The sequence below is a fragment of the Pristis pectinata genome, chromosome 6, assembly GCF_009764475.1.
Source record: "Pristis pectinata isolate sPriPec2 chromosome 6, sPriPec2.1.pri, whole genome shotgun sequence".
Taxonomy (NCBI): Eukaryota; Metazoa; Chordata; class Chondrichthyes; order Rhinopristiformes; family Pristidae; genus Pristis; species Pristis pectinata.
Window position 1 is genome coordinate 91,964,722 of NC_067410.1, and position 18,292 is coordinate 91,983,013.

Consider the following 18,292-nt stretch of genomic DNA (forward strand, 5'->3'; position numbering starts at 1 on the left):
TTTCCAAAGGAAGAAAAATTACATGCACTGGAATGGCAATGTAGATCATGTATTGTAATGGTGTTCTGAAGATCTACTTTTCAGTAAAATATTTAACATTTTGTACAATGTCATTGCCTTAGTGATGTACTTTGTTGAAATAATTGTATCACAGTGATTTTTTTTTTGTAGGCCCTTGCATTATAGCAATGTAGATGAAATGGACAGAATTTAATTTATTATGAGAATGAAGCAATTTGTGCAAATGTATTAAATTCTTGCATATAAATTTTTTGTACTTGTATGTGGGCTTCATTGTTAGAGATAATTGAAATTACAATAAAATTGTCCCCCTCAAAATGAGTTGAATTCATGATGTGATAAAATTACCATTTTTATGGTTTCAATTTCCTCCTTTTTATACTCACAATGTTGACATCAATATTCTAGATTGTGTAGGAAATGAATATTGTGGATGAGATGAAGTAATTATCACAAAGTATTCTAATGTGAGCTCTTTTGTTTTTCTCCTGGTTTGGTGTCATTAAACTCCCACTGTTTACTTTCAGGTGTGTTTTGCAAACACTGCCACTTCATTCTTCAGTCAATTGTAGGTATATTGTTCTCATTGACACAATGGAATATGGTAAAATTACCAATGTAAATTTCACAGTATGTACACTCTACAAATTTTTGATTTAAAAAAAACAAATTACAAAAACATTTTCATTTTCACACTAGTGTTTTCCTTTTCTAGGCTTTTCTTGTGAAACGTCTTCTGGATTATGCAGCACTGAATGAGTCGAATCTGCAGTATGGCTTGTTGTTGTGTCTTGGGCTGTTTTTGACAGAAGTAATCCGTTCCTGGTCATTGGCAATGACCTGGGCATTGAACTATCGTACTGCTGCCAGGCTTAGAGGAGCTGCCCTAACCATGGCATTTGACAAAATTCTGAAACTTAAGAACATGAAGGAGAAATCTTTGGGTGAGGTATGTTTCCAGTGCAAGTCTCATTAAAGCAGAGATGTGATAGTCAGTGAATAGAAACAATAATATGGATGTGGAAAGAGACCTAAAGTAATGAAATTTAGATTGTTTCAAGCAAATTTTTTTATAATTAGTACAGGGAGGGAGGACTGACATGCAACAACTGGGCCATGAAGCTTTCAAGGGACAAATAAGTTGCACAGTACAAATTTGGCAGCAAAATAATTGATATAAAACACTCCTTTTCTAAAACAATGGGTGGAGTCTTACCTTGCCATGGTCTGGAATTTGCACCTGTGATCTCCTAACCCCTCTTTTTACCAGGTTGGGATCTTCCTGGCCCAATGCTTCCCAAACTCCATGGTAGGAGTCTGAGCCACATCAAGGCCTCATGGTGCATTGAGGATGTGCTACCCTAGAAAGCAAATCTCCACCCCCAACTATAAAACCTTTGGAGAGTCATTTAAATGGTTTCTAAAGTTTGCTTCATATCCTCGGCCATACTATCCCCAATGAAATCAAGGGAGTCTCAAGCGTAGGATCCAAGAGGCTTTTTTTTTGTATATGAGCATCACCCTCCCTGCTGCAGCATAAATGCTGGGAAATCTCAGCATGATGGAACACTGCTGTGGGCAGAGTGAACTAATAAATTCGGCATTCTAAATTTCTCAATTATTCAGGGACCTGCAATTAAGTCCCTGACTTTGCTTTTACATAAGCATGTAGATGCCAGTTGCAGTTTCTTTTAGAGCCATGGGCATTTAATGGCAAAATCCAGGCTATTATGTCAAAAAGCAAAAGTTAACAGAAACATTTATCAGTTAATTAGAAACCTGGAGTGATTAGTAGCAAAATGAAATAGGAATGTCAGGTATTTTGTTTTGTTTGACCTAGTGGAACCCATCTAACTTACTGACTTTCTTTCTGTCCAGCTTATCAACATCTGCTCCAGTGATGGACAGCGACTGTTCGAAGCTGTTGCAGTTGGAAGTTTGTTGGCTGGTGGACCTCTTGTAGCAATTCTGGGAATGATTTATAATGCCACATTGCTTGGTCCCACTGCCTTCCTAGGTTCTGCAATTTTTATACTCTTCTATCCAGCTATGGTGAGTAATTACTAGTTTTTAAAAGCATAAAATAAAACTAGTTAAAAGGGCAATTAAATATTGAAGATGGAGCATTGCACTGATGCTTATTGTACAGTAATGTTAATTTTGAAATAAATCCACCAATCATTGATAGTGAGCTGGGCACTGTACTAGGTTCTTGCTTCGATAAGCTGTTGTTGCCATGGCATTTGACACATTTCTGAAGTGTAAATATGGTTTAAGCTTCTATCAGCCTGGACACTGATTATTTTAATTAACGGTATGTCATTTTCTTACATGTTACATTTTAAAGGTTTTTCACTTTGCTTTTATTGTTTTGCAGTTTATGGTACCATGTTAATCTTTTCCCATTTGAAAGTGCAGAATTTGTGTAAATTGGTGATTTTAATTTGAATTTCACATTTCTAAGTCTTCATATCCTGTAACTGCAGAGTGATTACAGGGATGATCATTGGAGACAATAACCTCTGTGCTATATTTTGAATGTCAGCTGTTCTCATAATGCAATGAATGAAATAACCCATTGTACCCATCCTGTACTGGAGGAATCTGTTTGTCTCTTTATAGTAAGCAATCCCTAGTGCCTTTCTCACTTCAACATCTTTTCTGTATTAAAATAGTTTTTTACACATTACTGTTACTGCCTTTCATGTAATATATGATTCAAGTAATTATAGGAAATATGCTCTGCTAATAGAATGATCTCCAAAGGCAAATGATTCTTTGCTTTTAACTATTGTGCTAATTTTTGCTTTTTTTCTTCGATACCTTTTTCAGTCCTTGTTTTTATCAATAAATTGCATTCCAACTTTCCACTCTTTCATTTACTGTTCAGGATGTGCATATATTTGTGTTCTTGCATCTACTTGCATCCTCTAGCGTCTACTGTTGGGGCTACTTGCAGCTATTGCAAGTCAGGAGTCGTACTTCACACTGAAACTTGTTTTATTTCGTAAAAGATGTTCGTGTCCCGGCTGACTGTATACTTCAGAAGGAAGTGCATTTCTGTGACTGATGAACGTGTTCAAAGAATGAATGAAGTCATCTCTTACATAAAATTTATTAAAATGTATGCCTGGGTGAAGGCATTTTCACAGAGTATTCTCAGTGAGTATGGCATATCAGAGAACTTGAGTCCTTCAATTCATAATGTACTTACTCTGATTTAGTTTTATTCCCTGTTAGAATTATCAATGTCTGTTTACTCCTAATTTCAGACTACCTCAGTGGAAATATTTTGCTTAACTCTACCTCATCAAACCCCTTAATTGTTTTGAAGACTAGTCATAGGTTCCCTCTTGGCTTTAAATCTTAATTTTTAACTGCTGATAGTTATATGTTCAACCTTGGCATATAGCTGTTGTTCACTGGGTGCAAATCAGTGCTCTGGATTTTGCAGTAGTAATGACAGCAGTGCAGCTGCATTTGTCATCTTTACTCTGTAAGCATTTTCGGGATTTCCCAAACATGCATTGTTTTAATGTGGAAATCCAGAATATTGCTGAAAGTAATTTCATACAAGCTGAGTTTTTGCAGGGGAAATTGCTCGAATTAATGTGAACTTGTCAATGTAAAGTATGCTGAAAATCTTGGTTGTATGATGACTAAGTGAGTTCTGGTGGCATAATTCCTGCTTGTCAAACATTTTGGGCCTAAAAGTATCTAATTGTATTTTTATTATAATATCTTACTTCTTGATAAGTATCTCAATAAAATGTTTTTTTATTTTTAAAATGTGCTATTTTAAGTTGTACCTAAATTAAATGTTCATATTCTCATCTATTTTGAAAATTGTTTATTAAATATAAATTGTGATTTATCCTTGCTGTCTGTGAGAATGTGATCTAACTTAAATTATACTTCTGCTTCTAAAAGCCAAGCACCCTTGAACTGATATTTGATAACAATTGACAGTGGAAATGTGGTATTTCTCAGCATAAAGCTTTGTAAGATCTTTTTGCAAGGTTTCCATGCCATTAGCTCCCTTGAGTTTAACATCATATATCATTGATTAACTTGAACCTTTGTGTTAGTAAGTCTTGTGCATGATAGTTCTCATCATATTAATTAACTTGGGATGGCACAATGGTGCATCAGGCAGTGTTGTTGCCTTGTTTAGCTCTAGCAACTCAGGTTCAATCCTGACCTCTAATGCTGAATGTGTGGAGTTTGCGTATTCTACCACATAACAAAAATGTGCTGGTTGATAGGTTAATTAGCTACTATAAATTGCCCATTGTTGCAGGAGGATCAGGGGGCTGTTGACGGGCATGTAAGAGAGAATGGGTTAAAAGGAAATTGTGTGGCCAGGGGGTAAAAGGGATTCCTTTGAGAGCCAGCAAAGGCTTAATGGACTGCATGGCCTCATTCTATGTTGTAAGAACATCATAAAAATATGAGAAACTTTAAAAATGATTTCCAGAAATTGCACGCCATTACTCTTCTCCTGTGTTGTGAATTGTGGTAATCATGATATTATGGGTATCTTTCTAGAAATTGTACATGTCATTGCATCAGTTTTTAGTTTAAATAGATATTTGGTCTTGCTCTCAATGTCTTTTTTTTCCTTGCTAGAAATCAGAGAGGAGGAACGCCAAATCTTAGAATATGCTGGATATTTTCAAAGCATCAGCGTGGGTATTGCTCCAGTTGTTGTGGTTATAGCCAGTGTATTGACTTTCTCTGTCCACATGCTCTTGGGCTATGATCTTACTGCAGCTGAGGTTAGTCTGCATATTGGAAATTTATAACGTTTGAAGAAAAACCTTGCTGTGTTTTCTGTAGAGTTTCAAATAGAATGATTATTTCAAAGGTATCGAATATGAAGTGGTGAGTGTGGAGCAGATGTTTCCTCTTGTGGGAGAATAAAAAAAAGCTGAGTCACTGTTCAAAAATAAGGGGTCAAATTAAATTGTTTTTCTTAGATGGTTTGAAATCGGCTTCTACCATCACTTGAGGAGGGAACTCTTCATTTATTTTTAAGGCAGAGAGAGTGGAAGTTTAGTGAGAGTAGATGGGAATGTGGAATTGAGGTTGCAGTAGATCAAGCTTGAGCTTATTGAATGGTAGAGCAGCCTTGTGGTACTAAGTAGACCAGTCCTCCTTTTCAAATATTTTTATGTAAATGAAAATGTAATTGTGATAAAATGTAGGGCTGTCATCTGAAACTAGAAAGTGTAACTTAATGTTTCAAGTAGAAATCCTTGAGGTTGCTGTGGAAAAGTGACTGCAGTCCTTGTTCATCCATCAGCAGCTATTCAATGAATTGAGAGAATTGGCAGTAATGGCTTAAAAGTTGAGGCTTCTTCACTCCTCCTCAATCTGGCTGAAAGAGATACAGTCCCAGTCCAGCTCTGGAGCAAGGTCCATCGAATGCTCCTTAGTGATGAGATAGGTAACTCTCCAAAATGTCTGCCAGCAGTCCATCATGTCCACTATTTTCCCTGTACCCTGATAGTTGCTTACCCCTAACCTGGATCTGTGCAAACCAGTACCTCTGGAGGGGGGGGGGCACAACATTGTTGCCTACATTTAGATCCTCAGTGGATTGCCAAGGTGTTTAGGAAATCTTCTGAGCCTTTTTATTTTCAGTTTCTCTCTGCCTTTCCCTCCAACTTCTCCAGTCCTCCTAGTATTTAACATCTTACCTAGCCAACCCATCTGGCTTTGGTAGCATTACACTGAAATTTGGGAGTATGACTGGCTACCAACAGTCATAAAGGCCCTTCATTGCAGTGGATCTCACTGAGCCACTGGGAGCCAACCGCCTATTGAAAGAATACTCAGGGACCTGCTGATAGAAGCTGCATATTCCAAAGGGCATACTTCTGGCAATCTGGGACATCTTATCAGTCACTGGAAGATCTATCCCAATGTTTCAAGTTGATGAATGTCAACCCGAGATGGTAACCATTTTCCTCTTAATAGAAACTGCCTGACCTTGTCAGTATTTCTGCTCTTTCAGATTTCTGGTGTTCAAAATTGAGTACTTGGTGGTGTAAGAAGTTTAAAATGTACAAGTGAATAAGAATTAAACTTGTCTGTATACATTGTCTCTAAACCTAGAGAAAAAGCTTAATGGTTTCATTGGTTCCGTATTTAGGTACAGGTGACCCCTGCATTACAGGGGCAGTTGCACTCCTAGAAAACTGTGTCCAAATTGCATTTTTCTGTAACGCGAAGTCGGATCATCTGTGTATGCACCAAGAAATGAGAGTCAAAGAAAATTTCTTTATTTACATTTTTCCCCGACATGAATTCCGTGAGAGCAAATTTTATTCCATATCTCAAATTTTGGGTCGTGATTTGTGAACTCTGTCAGGGTGAATTTCCATTACCTAAATGGCCATGATACAGGAGGTTGCCTGTCATGCTTTCTCAACAGATTATTTTTATACATTATTATTAGTGGCATGTGCAGTGGACTCAACAAAGCCATGCCAGCTGGCAAAATGTTTTGTTTCATTGGTCTCTCCTTAAAATTGCCCAATTATGTACTGGGCATGGTGAACTGTCCCATATTTGCACAAGGATTATCATGGTATCCTGACTGAAATTGTTGTCTGCACATCTGTTGAAAAAGCAAAGAGCACTCTCTTATGTCATAAAAGATCAAATCCAGATAGGCTGCAACTCTCTCCATTTAATTTCAGTGGAGGTGTCCAGCAATGGCAAGAGCAGTCAGATGTGATGACGCAATATTGTGTGGATTAGTGGGAGGTAAAATTAGTGAAAGTGACAGAACTAAGTTGTTGTATGCTCTGATTGCCAGGTTTGATGAGACAGTCTCATATCTGACTTCAGATGGTTATATGTCAGATAGCAAGGGAAGCCAAAAGAGAAGAGAGGGTATTAAATTTCAGTTCCAGACATGATTTGGGAACCAACCTGTTTGAGGTGCAATATTCTGCCACAAAAAATCAGAGTAGGCGCAGATGATAGAACAATGTGGACTTTTGCTCCTTGTGTGGTTCCAGCCATTTTGCCAATGATTTCAGTTTTAATCTTTCTTTTTGTTCATTGTTGCCATTGTTCCAAATGTTCATAGGTTTGACTTATGATTCAACCTCCTGATCATCCTGAAAATCCATATGTTATTTTACTAATATTGGAGAAGTGGAAAAAGCTGACACTGTTTTGGTGGAACTTGGCATGAGATATCAGTGGGGACAGGCCTTCACAATAGTCATACAAGTATTCCTTGCTGTACAATAACACCATACCAAAATACCCACAATGCATTTTGTTTAGCCTTTTCAATACATGAAATTTTGCGTAAAGCATTTTCCAGATATGCAATCCTTCTGTCAGTTGAGCTGTACCCATTCCAGCATTCCTGTCATCCTCCAGTTCTAAAATGATTACACTTGAAAGCCAAAGCAAATGTTGCAGAAAATAAATTTCCAAACTTTATTTTGAAACAATCATGGACTTGATTAGCTTTAGACAGCTTATTACTAAGATCAAAAAAAATGTCCAGCAGAGTGCCATTGATGATGATTGCTATTTGTACTGAGTTTTATTCGCAAGTTAATGTCTGAATCCCAGAAAACGTTAGCAATGTTCCAAGTGAATAACAAATCATACACGCATCTATCTGTAATATGATTAGTGACTTGAAACTTGTGATTTCATGGTGTAATGAAAGGTGGATGGATGTTTGCATTTAATTTTCATCCATGGTAAAGGCTTTCTGACTCGAATGTTTGTGTATTTTTGATTTAGATATTTAAAGTTCTGTCAATCTGATGTTTGTAATTTTCAGTTTTTTGCCATATGATGTTTTTAATTTCAGGCTTTTACTGTGGTGACTGTTTTCAATGCTATGACTTTTTCCCTTAAAGTCACTCCATTCTCTGTGAGATCACTTTCTGAGGGATCCGTAGCTGTGGATAGATTCAAAGTAAGTTGCTTTTTAAAAACATTGCATTTTGAAATAATTTAAATGGGAGTGTTACTTTTAACAAACCCAATGTTGTATTTGGAATAACTAGTCTAGTGGATTAAAACCTACTTTGCTATTTAAATGTAAAAATCAAAATTAATAAAAAATGAAGGGTTGGTTGAAATGCTTTGTTAAAGTGGAATCAATTTTGAATACAAACATTACAACTTTCAACATGACAAAGCTTTTGTAAACCAGATTTGGACATGTACCTTTTTAGAATTGAACTTTACATGCATATAATTAAGGTTTGTACTGTCTTACATGGCAATTGTCCCTTCAGATGTTACTATTGATGAATAGGCTGCGGGGAGCTGATGGGAGAGTGGGGAGAATAACAAAGGATTACTATAAATGCATGCTTGATGGTTACCGCAGGCTTGCTGGAATGAAGGGCTGAATGACTCTGAATCTCATTATGGCTCTATAATGATAGCCGAGATAAAGAAATGTTCTCTCGACCGTGCTGAAGATTTTATACTCATCTGTATTTCCAAGATTCATTATTTTGTCCTTCATAAAACTGCGGAATTTTGGCTATAATTCATAATCCAGGAAGCAGACTATTTAGCCAGTTAAGAATACAAATACTAAGACTGCAACCTTTTGTCTTTTCATGTTTTTATTAACGTAGGCCATCTTCCATCCATTTGTAGAAAACTTTTGGTCATATTGTGTTTTATGTTGCTGCAAAAGTTGCTCATATTTTCAGACATCAAAGTGATAACTTCACAAAACTGTATAATTTGCTTGTTTTCCAATGGCATGAAGTATTCTAATATCTTTATACTGATGTTCATTTGAAAAGCATACAATTAACAGTACAGGTTAATTAATTTTGCCTAAAGTTGCCTTAATGGGCCAGATTATCAAACATCGCATAGGGGCTTATCAGCAAAGTTCTTCATCAGTTACTGACTTTTCAATCACCCATTCATTGGCAAAGCTGGTCCCTTGCCACATTACTAGCAGCTGAATCTCACAGCTTTTGTTTTGGTAGATGGCCTCCCATTCCAGCAATCCCAGGTCCACTGAGATTTTCCAGCATACCTGAATCACTGAATAGTGGGATGCCTTGGAGTAACAGCCACAAATTTCTGACTTAAATTAATATGACTCTAAACCATATTATGGGTTTTGGAAAGGATCTTAAAAACTAAGCGAAAATTCCAATTTACTATACAGGACAGAGCTCTGTAGTTTAGTAGGCTTCTGCACACAGACCATGGGGTGCATCTAACACAGAATATTTCAAATCTTAGTTGTCATGTGCAATTGAAATCTATGTCAAATCAAGTAGACAACTTTAAAGATGATTTGCTTCCTAAATCTATGGTGGGTTGAGGATTTTGATGATAAAATTACAACTTAATTTCAGAGTCAGAGAGGAGGGTTGTAGACCTACACACCTTGGGTGAAATCAGATACTACTACTGAATGAGGCCACATACCACTGCAATTTAGAGAATGTCATGGATTGGGTGCCTTTTGAACATAGTGGAATACTTTAAGCCCACTTGCACTGTTGAGGGGCAATACTACCTAAACTGCTTAGACATCAATGAGACTGAATGTAGAGGTTGTTCAAGTTTCAGCTGAGGTGTGTGTTTGGGGGGTGGGGGAATAAATTTCCATCGGGCTACAAAACATTCATTAGTCACAACTACTTGAATCTAGCAATTGCAGTATTAACACAATGGAATTCTTATCTTGAATAAGTGTCATTAGTATTCATTAAGGCCAGTTACATGCACCCCTTTCACCCCTTCTTCCAATGGCCTAAGGAGTGATGAGGAATCTGTCACAATCAGCCTGCTAGCTATAGTCCACATAAATATCACACAATGTTTAAACAAAATTGAATGATACAATCCACAAATAACAACTTCAAGGAAAGAAAACATGATAGATCAGTTGTTTGCATTTTTGCGATCATTTCCTACTGATTATTTTCTGTGAAACTAATGTTAATGTTGGAATTTTATTAGAGCTCTTTGAAATCTTGTTTACTTATGACCTAAAAAATAATTATTTTGAGGACTCGTTTAACGAACTTAGAGCATAAATGATCTGATCAATTGAACTTTAAGTTTTCAATTATGGAACAAGAAAAGAACAGGTTTAGGTGCATCGCAAATAATTTTTAGTGCCATGTTAATTGCATTATCTAGTTTCCATGAGGGATATGTGAATTGGAATGCTTTTCTAAGTAAAAGGTAGATTTGAAATATTGGGTTAAAAAGAGTTATTAGTAGCATTTGGCAAGTAGATATTACACCTGCATATTTTACTTTGACTCATTTATTTTTGGGTCAGAACTTCTGTTTAAAATTGTTTTTAAGATATCTTTATTAGTCACATGTACATCAAAACACACAATGAAATGCATCTTTTGTGAAGACTGTTCTGGGGGCAGCCCACAGGTGTCGCCATGCTTCTGGCGCCAACGTAGCATGCCCACAACTTCCTAACCTGAATGTCTTTGGAACGTGGGAGGAAACCAGATCACCCGGAGGAAACCCATGCAGGCACTGGGAGAACGTACAAACTCCTTACAGACAGTGACCGGAATTGAATCCGGGTTGCTGGCGCTGTAATAGCGTTACGAAAAATCAAATTACGGTTCAATATTTAGAGAATCAGACAATATTCAACACTTCCCTAGGAAAGAGTAGTTGGCCTGCAACACTACTGACAGATCTGCCAAAGTTATAAGTGATGTAACTGCCTTACAGGATTTGACCCATGGGGGAACCAGTGTGAAAGATAAAGCTACTGGACCTTCTTATTACAATTGTATATGCTGCAAATTCAGCTCTTAATTGTTGGGAATAACCACCACACAGTCCTTTTGAAGTCAAGTTCCATCTTTACATTGATAAAAATCCTCCATATTACGTGCCACTGTTAAATGGGACTGATTCAGGCTGGATCCAGCCCCTGAAAACAAAGCTTCTGTGAAATACAATAGCATATTAGAATTAAATTTACTACAATCAGGGCATGGGATTTCCCCTCTGCATCCATTACCATGAAGCTGGGAGACCAGCCTTGGCTTGATGAGCAGCATGCAATAGAGAGAGCTAAGCAATCCCACATCATTGGGTCAGATGAATGTTGCTTTGTAGTCTTGGTTGTGAGTGTGGGTAGGTAACTAATCAATTAACAGGAGGAGGAAATCCCATTCTTAACCATAATGATTGCGAAGAAGAGGTTGAAGAATTTGCAGTCTTCAGCAATCAAAAGTGCTAAGTGGATGATGCAATTCTGTTTCCTGATTTTCCTGCCCCATCATTGGGCAATTTGATTCCCTTCATGTCCCATCAAGAAATGACAACACACTGGATGAAGCAAAGGCTATGGGCAGTAATAGTATCCTGACAGTTATGCTGAAGACTTGTGTTTTGGAGTTAGCGGGTTCTCTAGCCAACTGTTGAAGAACTTGATTCATCACTCAGTAAGCTGCCTTGGTATGACTACAACTGTGGCACCTCCCTGATGATGTGCAAAATTGCTCAAGTGAGTCTGGCCACAATAAACGAGATGAATTAAATTCTGCCAGTTACTGTCCCGTCAGTCCACTCTTAGTCATCAGCAGTGTCATGGAGGGTATTATCGGACAGTGGCTTCGAGATGCTCATTGATACTCATCTGGAGGATCTGCAAGGATCACTTTTTTTTAACTTCATTACAGTCTTTATCCAAACAGTGAGAGATGAATTGCAGAGATAAGATATGAATTATTGCCCATTATATTATGGCAGCATTTGACTGTGGCATAATGAGAAAATTCTTCCCTAGCTGAAGTTGTACTTTACCAGGAAAAGTAGACTCAGCAGTAATTAGCTGGATTGGATTTGTCCCCCTTTTATGAACAGGAGATATGTGTGCAATTTTCTACATTGACCAGTAGATAGCAGTGTTGTAACTACTGAAGCAGCTTGGTAGGAGGCACAGCTAATTCTAGAGTTCAGATATGCATTACTACAGCTGGGATGTTGTCTGGACCTATAACCTTTTTCTGTATCCAGTGTACTTAACCTTTTTTGATATCATGTGGAGTGAATGAATTAGTTGACCTCCATGAAGGTATCTCAGGAAGCAGCTGAGATATATAATCCATTCAGTATCTCTGGCTGAAGGTGGTTGCTAATACTTCAGCCTTTTCCTTCTCACTCGTATGCTGGGCCCTACCATTGTTGAGGATGGCGATGTTCTTGGAGCCTCCTCTTTCTGTTGGTTGCTTAATTGTCCACCACCATTCTGGCCTGATGTGGTGGGACTGTGGGACAACGGTCTGATCTAATGGTTATGAGATCACTTAGCTCTACCTACTGCATGCTTGTACAGAATTCTTCATTGAACTAGCTCAATAATAATGGCAGAGTGAAGAATGTGCTGGGAAATGATGTCAATGATTGTGGTATTGTCCAGTTCTGCTCCCGCTGATGGTTCACAGTGTTTTGTGGGTGTTCAGTTTTAAGCTGCCTAATCTCTCTTCTGAGACTATTCCATTTAACACGTGTAGTGCCATAAACATGAGGAGGATTGTCCAGAGATGAGACTTTGTATCCACAAGGACTGTGTGGTTAATATATCTAACTACACTTAATAATTAAATGTTCTATTAAAATGGAGAAAGTAAATCAACACAAAAGTATTATTTTTAATTGTGTTCCATCTGTTTGAGTCTTGCTAGGGTATAATTGGACCTGGAGTTAGTTACTCCTAATGAGCTACATTTGGTTTTCAGCATCTCTTCCTTTAACCTGCTGCTGTGTATTGCTGCCTGTGCCATTGGCTTATTGTACATTGACCAGGTGTCATAACTTTACACCTCTTCAACCTGTTCAGAGTTTATTTCTAATGGAAGAGTTTCACATCATAAGAAAAAAGCCAGAAAGTTCTCAAATCGCCATAGAGCTGAAGAGTGTTACTCTAGCTTGGGACTCCCCAAACTCTAGTGCTCAGTCCTCGCCTAAGATGACGCCCAAGCTGAAAAAGGACAAACGTGAATCTAAAGGGAAGAAAGAGACAAAGAAAATTCAACAGAATGAACAAAATGGTCCTTTAACTGAGCAGAATGGATATCTTCTAACAAACAGTGATGAACAGCCCAGTCCAGATGAGAAGGACATTTCTCTGATCAGTCCAAAACTACAGAGGACACTGCACAATATCAACCTCCGCATAGAAAAGGTAAGAAAAATACAAACATGGTTTAATTACCACAGAAAATTGTAAGTCTTTATAATTGACGTAAGTTTTGTTAAATGTATAACTTGCTTTGTAGTTTGCTCAACTAATAATTTAGTGAGAAGTTTTTTGTAATTTCCTGTTAAAATTGATTTCTCAAACCATTTTGACATATTAGTTATAGATAATGAACTGATCTGTGTAATTTCTGACAGGGGAAGCTTGTTGGAATCTGTGGCAGTGTGGGATCTGGCAAAACATCCTTGATTTCTGCTGTTTTGGGCCAGGTAATGCATTTTCAAGTTTTCATATTCTACTGCATGCAATTTTGTAGATTTAAGTTACTTAGTTATTTACCTGACCACACATTATTCCCTTGAAGTTGTCTTATAAAGCAAATTCACATTCATAACACCTTGGGTTTTCATTGTCTTTTAGTGTGGAAAGTAAACATCTTAATCCTGCATTGTTGGAAGTGACACATGCAGTTTAGTCTTAATCATTGCCCTTCTAATGCCTCATGTCTTTTTTTAAATGAGTCTGGTAATTATAGATCAGTTGATTAGAAGCATGGATCTGTAAATACTGAGCCAGATCATTCTGGACCCAGTCTGCTGTCCAGACTTGTTTCCCTTTTACTCGCCCACTTCTGTGTACTTTTTCCAGATACCTAGGGCTGCTGGATGGGTTGATTTCATTCCCTCCCTCCTTCCACGCCCTCCCCCCCCCCCCCCCCCCCCCCCCCCCCAAACTTGCCCTGTATCCAACAGGGGTTTTTTGAAGTAGTGGGTTCCAAGTTTTCAAGTGGTGATTATCCCTCCTGTCATAACCTGACACCCTGTTGGTCTTTGACGGCTTGCTGGCTATCAGAGGCTTTTTATATTAAAATGTCTCTGATAGAGACATTTAGAAACTAGTCACAAGTATTTAAATAAAATAAAAATGAAACAGCTAAAAGCATGTTAAACCTCCAAAAAGCATTGATATGAACTAAAACATTTGCACTTGTCCTTTTCCTTGGAGTCAAATGAATGGAGTTGTTGTCCATACACTAGCCTTCAGTGCTGTGAAGGTGAGGCAGGGTATGAAGTGCATCTGAATCCTTTCTTCATGTTATTACTGCACCATTGGACCGATGGTGACTCTAGCAACGGAGCAGCCCATCAGCTGTGCTGGCTTCTGATTTCCATTATGACTCAGAATTTTCTCTCCAACAACACATGGCAGTGCTAGAACATAGACTGCTGTTGGCTGGCTATTATTCAATCAATTAAAAATGCTCTAAGTATAAAAAAACAAATGAAACATGGAAATTCAATAGACTTTGAAGTTATCTTTGTCATTCCATAAGCCTATTGCAATCCTCAAGTACTAGATAAGAGTTCAAAGTAAATCATTCATTCTGGGGGTAGCTGTGTCAGTGACACCCATATTGTGTTAAAGAAAAAAGATAATCCTGTAGGTTTAGTTCATTTGGGGTTTCAAGAAAATTTAATAACATTCCCCTTGTAAGGTGAGATCTGTGGAAGAGTGATGCAGGTCAAACAAATGATAAAGATTAAGTTAAACTCATGTACCTTGAGTAATCATCATTGGTGTGTAGGAATCTGCTTTCAAATGTTAATTGCAGACTGCATTTATGTACAGTATAACATATGGGATATACAATGGCAGCCAGTTTGAGGAAAGATCGAATAAGCTAGTGTTGTGTTTTTTTTAAACAGAGAGGATGCTGAGGGAAGACAAAATTGAGGTGTACAAAATTATAAGGGGCTCAGATGGATTAGCAAGAATTGACCAAGTTCCCTTGGTGGGTGGGGTTGGGGGGGTTTACAGTGGATTGGTGGGGATGCAGAGGACCAGAGAGGTCAGATAGCAAGGAAAAATAAAATGTACTTTGCTGAAATGATACAGACAGATAAATCTAGTGTGTTGCATTTACCATCAGGTTATAAATACAAAACAAGCATAATGTGAAAGTATATCAATGGATTTTGGCCAGAAAGAAGTGGGTGGTGGCAGCAAGTAAGGATAGTATATGATTGTAGATTATTCCTTCAAAAATCTAGTTAGTGTGAGACAGCATTGAAAGTTCTGGGACTAATATGTCATTGATTTGTGAAGCAAAATCTGGAAAATGATGCAGTTTTTGTGGCTGTACTCAAAGGATATTGATGTACATGAGTTCAATGAAGTGAAAGCAGGATCATACTTGGTAACAGTCTAAAATTGCTTTTGATGAAGAAAACATTTGAGGAAAGATATTTTGGAAATCATGGGAAATGAACAAGGCTAAATAGATATGGCCAATAAAATAGAAATACAAGATTGATTGTTGAAAGAAGATTGTAAATTTCAAAAGGGATTCAGATAGGCACTTGAAAAGGAGACATTTGCAATGCTTTGGGGCAAGGAGGAGGTAGTTGGGACTAACTGGATCTTTCTTTCAAAAAGTTGATACAAGTATAATGATCCACACAGCTTCATTCTGTGATTACATTTCAACCACCCTGACCATAGTTAGACATTTTTTAAAGAGGCTATGGACTCCAAATGATAGTATTTGCATGAACCATTTCTGAGAAATAGTGACTATAAACACATGATTGAACAACAAGATGGCATTTTTTTATTCATTTGATGTAAAACCTTGGTAAAGAAAGAAATCACATCTTTACAACCATTGCACCAATATGTATGATCCTGCAACCTCGTCATCCTGCCTGCAGAATGGCTGCCACCAGCACGGCTTCCACTTCTAAAAGGAAGTTAATGTTGTGCTTAACTGATTGTTCAGACAATTATGGCAACAAATGCGTGAACTGGATGAATGAGAAAAGCTTGATCTCCTGGCTTACTGTTAGCAGATCTTGAGCTCAGACATGAGGAACTACAGTTAGCATTCCCACAAATCTCTGGAGTTGATGCTTGTGAACTCCAGCTGCTGCAATTTAAATCCTTAAATAAAGCAAGTATGAAAAGCAGTTGCATGATTGCTGTGAATAACATTTGATGCAATTTTGGAAATGGATTTCTTGTGTTCTTTCGAGATTATAGCAACTAGGATGAGCAAAGGAAATGGGAGGAAAGAAAAATGAGTGGAAGGAGTTGTGATTATAAGTTATTAGATGTGTACTTTCTTACTCCTTCACCTATTTTCACCTTACCCTTGAAAACATGAATTTTCATTGATTATCCAGATGACCCTGATGGAAGGAAGTATTGCAGTTGATGGAAATTTTGCCTACGTGGCTCAACAAGCATGGATTCAAAGTGCCACTGTTAGAGAGAATATTCTGTTTAACAAAGCGTACAATGAAGAAAGGTAAAAATTTAGGAATTACTAAGGAAATTGTTGGTCAAATTTAAGTATTAAAAGTGTAATGTTATCAATTGGTTAAACACAGAAATTGCAATAAATAATTGGCAGGTAAGGTAGCTTCTGTGCTGAAGGAAATTTTTCAGGCCAGTGATTGTTCATAACTGTTGAGTATTTACTGCCAGATATAATTTATGGCCTTTCACTGGAAGAGAGAAGGTTAAGGCATATCAAACAAGATTTCAAAATCATCAAAGATTTGATTGAATGCTCATTTTCATTAGTTCACAGATCAGTAGTACAGAGAAGAGGTTAGATTTTGAAGCATGCAAGTGCACTAAGGTTCTGGAACAATTACAAAACATTGAAATGACCCTAATTTATATCAGACAAAATATTCTTCTCTGCCATTTGCCCCATTTAGTGTGCTTGACCAATTAGCCTTTCATGCTTTCTTGCCATGTCTCTTTGATACTGACCATACCTTGTTCCATTCCTATCTTTCCAGTCATAGCCAGAGAACTGACTTTTTTTGCTGGTGTTGATCTGTTGAACCTGAACCTACACTGTAAAATGCAAAAATCTGCAATTTACAGCTGAATCTGTCAGTTTTTCTACATATGGACTCCATGCAGCTGTAGAAAGAACTGTTGAGATTCTTCAGCACTACGTGAGGGAATTGCCATCCCAGGGCTGAGATCCATTTGATTTCAGTGGGAATTTTTGGGCAAAGGATTATAATATAAAGAGCAAGATACGTTATTTTGTTTTGAATTCATTTTTTTGTTTAGTCAATTTAACTTTATTTACACTCTTGATTATTTCATTAAGTTTTTGTATGTCTTTGATTAGCTGAGACACTAAAATGCTATTAAAATCAACAGCCTTCACAACCGGAAAGGCACCACATTTGACCCTCTGCCCACCTTAACTGGTAGTCAGGGGTGGTTTGGGCCTCTGCACTCCAGTCAGAGGACCATGCACCACTGAACTCCAAGGTGCAGGAGGGCCAATGTGGGGGCAGCCGGTCAGCATGGTCTGGATATACATCTTGCTTGCCTTCTTATTACTGTGTATACTTTTTTTCCCTCTGATTTCCCTCCCTCCCTAACTTTCTCTTCATTTTTCTTTCTTTAGTTCTCTTCCCCCCCCTCCTCTTCCCCCCCCCCCCCAACTTTCTGCCTCACCCCACAACAACCACCTGCCTAGCACCATTCCCTCCTTCTGCCTCACCCTGCTCCCTCTCTCTGGACATTTTATCTTATGATGCTCTTGTGCAATGGGATGTTTTTGTTACTTTAAAGCTGCAATGTAACTGCATGGTATAGGTATTGAATGTTCAAGTTGCTTTGTGCAGAATTTGAAGTTGTGAAATAGCAGCTCCATCTCAGTGTGAAAGCTAGAATAGGGTTTTGGGTATTAATGGACAGTGGTTTTCACAGAAAAAAGAAGGTACTATGGGAGCATGGGGTTTAATGAAGATGAGATTTTAATGTTGAGCACACTATCACCTTGAAGGTGTAGGTTGTTCAGATGACTGAAGATGTGCTAAATTAGCAAGATCCTGAGGTAAAAGAAGTCATTCAAATTAAGTCATAGTGGCCAATTGAATGAACATTCTGGATGAAGATAAGTATTGAAGGTCAAATGGTGGAGCCCTTAGTACATGGTTACTGGAGTGAGTTGAAAAAATTGTTTACCCATTGACCATTCCATTTAACAGGCTCAACAAGAGCAATTAATAGGACTCTTTACTT

At 37.7% G+C, this 18,292-nt stretch overlaps 1 protein-coding gene across 4 annotated transcripts in view; it reads left to right on the forward strand.

Moving 5' to 3' along the window:
* LOC127571162 (ATP-binding cassette sub-family C member 5-like) overlaps positions 1–18,292 on the forward strand; it is an 81,345-nt gene that overhangs the window by 20,588 nt on the left and 42,465 nt on the right. For 3 of the 4 annotated variants that reach the window (XM_052017257.1, XM_052017258.1, XM_052017260.1), the window contains exons 6-13: positions 737–970; positions 1,900–2,073; positions 3,036–3,183; positions 4,651–4,799; positions 7,871–7,978; positions 12,875–13,219; positions 13,432–13,503; positions 16,417–16,541. In XM_052017257.1, coding sequence (XP_051873217.1) covers positions 737–970; positions 1,900–2,073; positions 3,036–3,183; positions 4,651–4,799; positions 7,871–7,978; positions 12,875–13,219; positions 13,432–13,503; positions 16,417–16,541 — 1,355 coding nt within the window. Of the gene's footprint in view, positions 1–736; positions 971–1,899; positions 2,074–3,035; positions 3,184–4,650; positions 4,800–7,870; positions 7,979–12,773; positions 13,220–13,431; positions 13,504–16,416; positions 16,542–18,292 lie in introns of those variants that run through there. The other variant, XM_052017261.1, reaches the window with a different exon arrangement.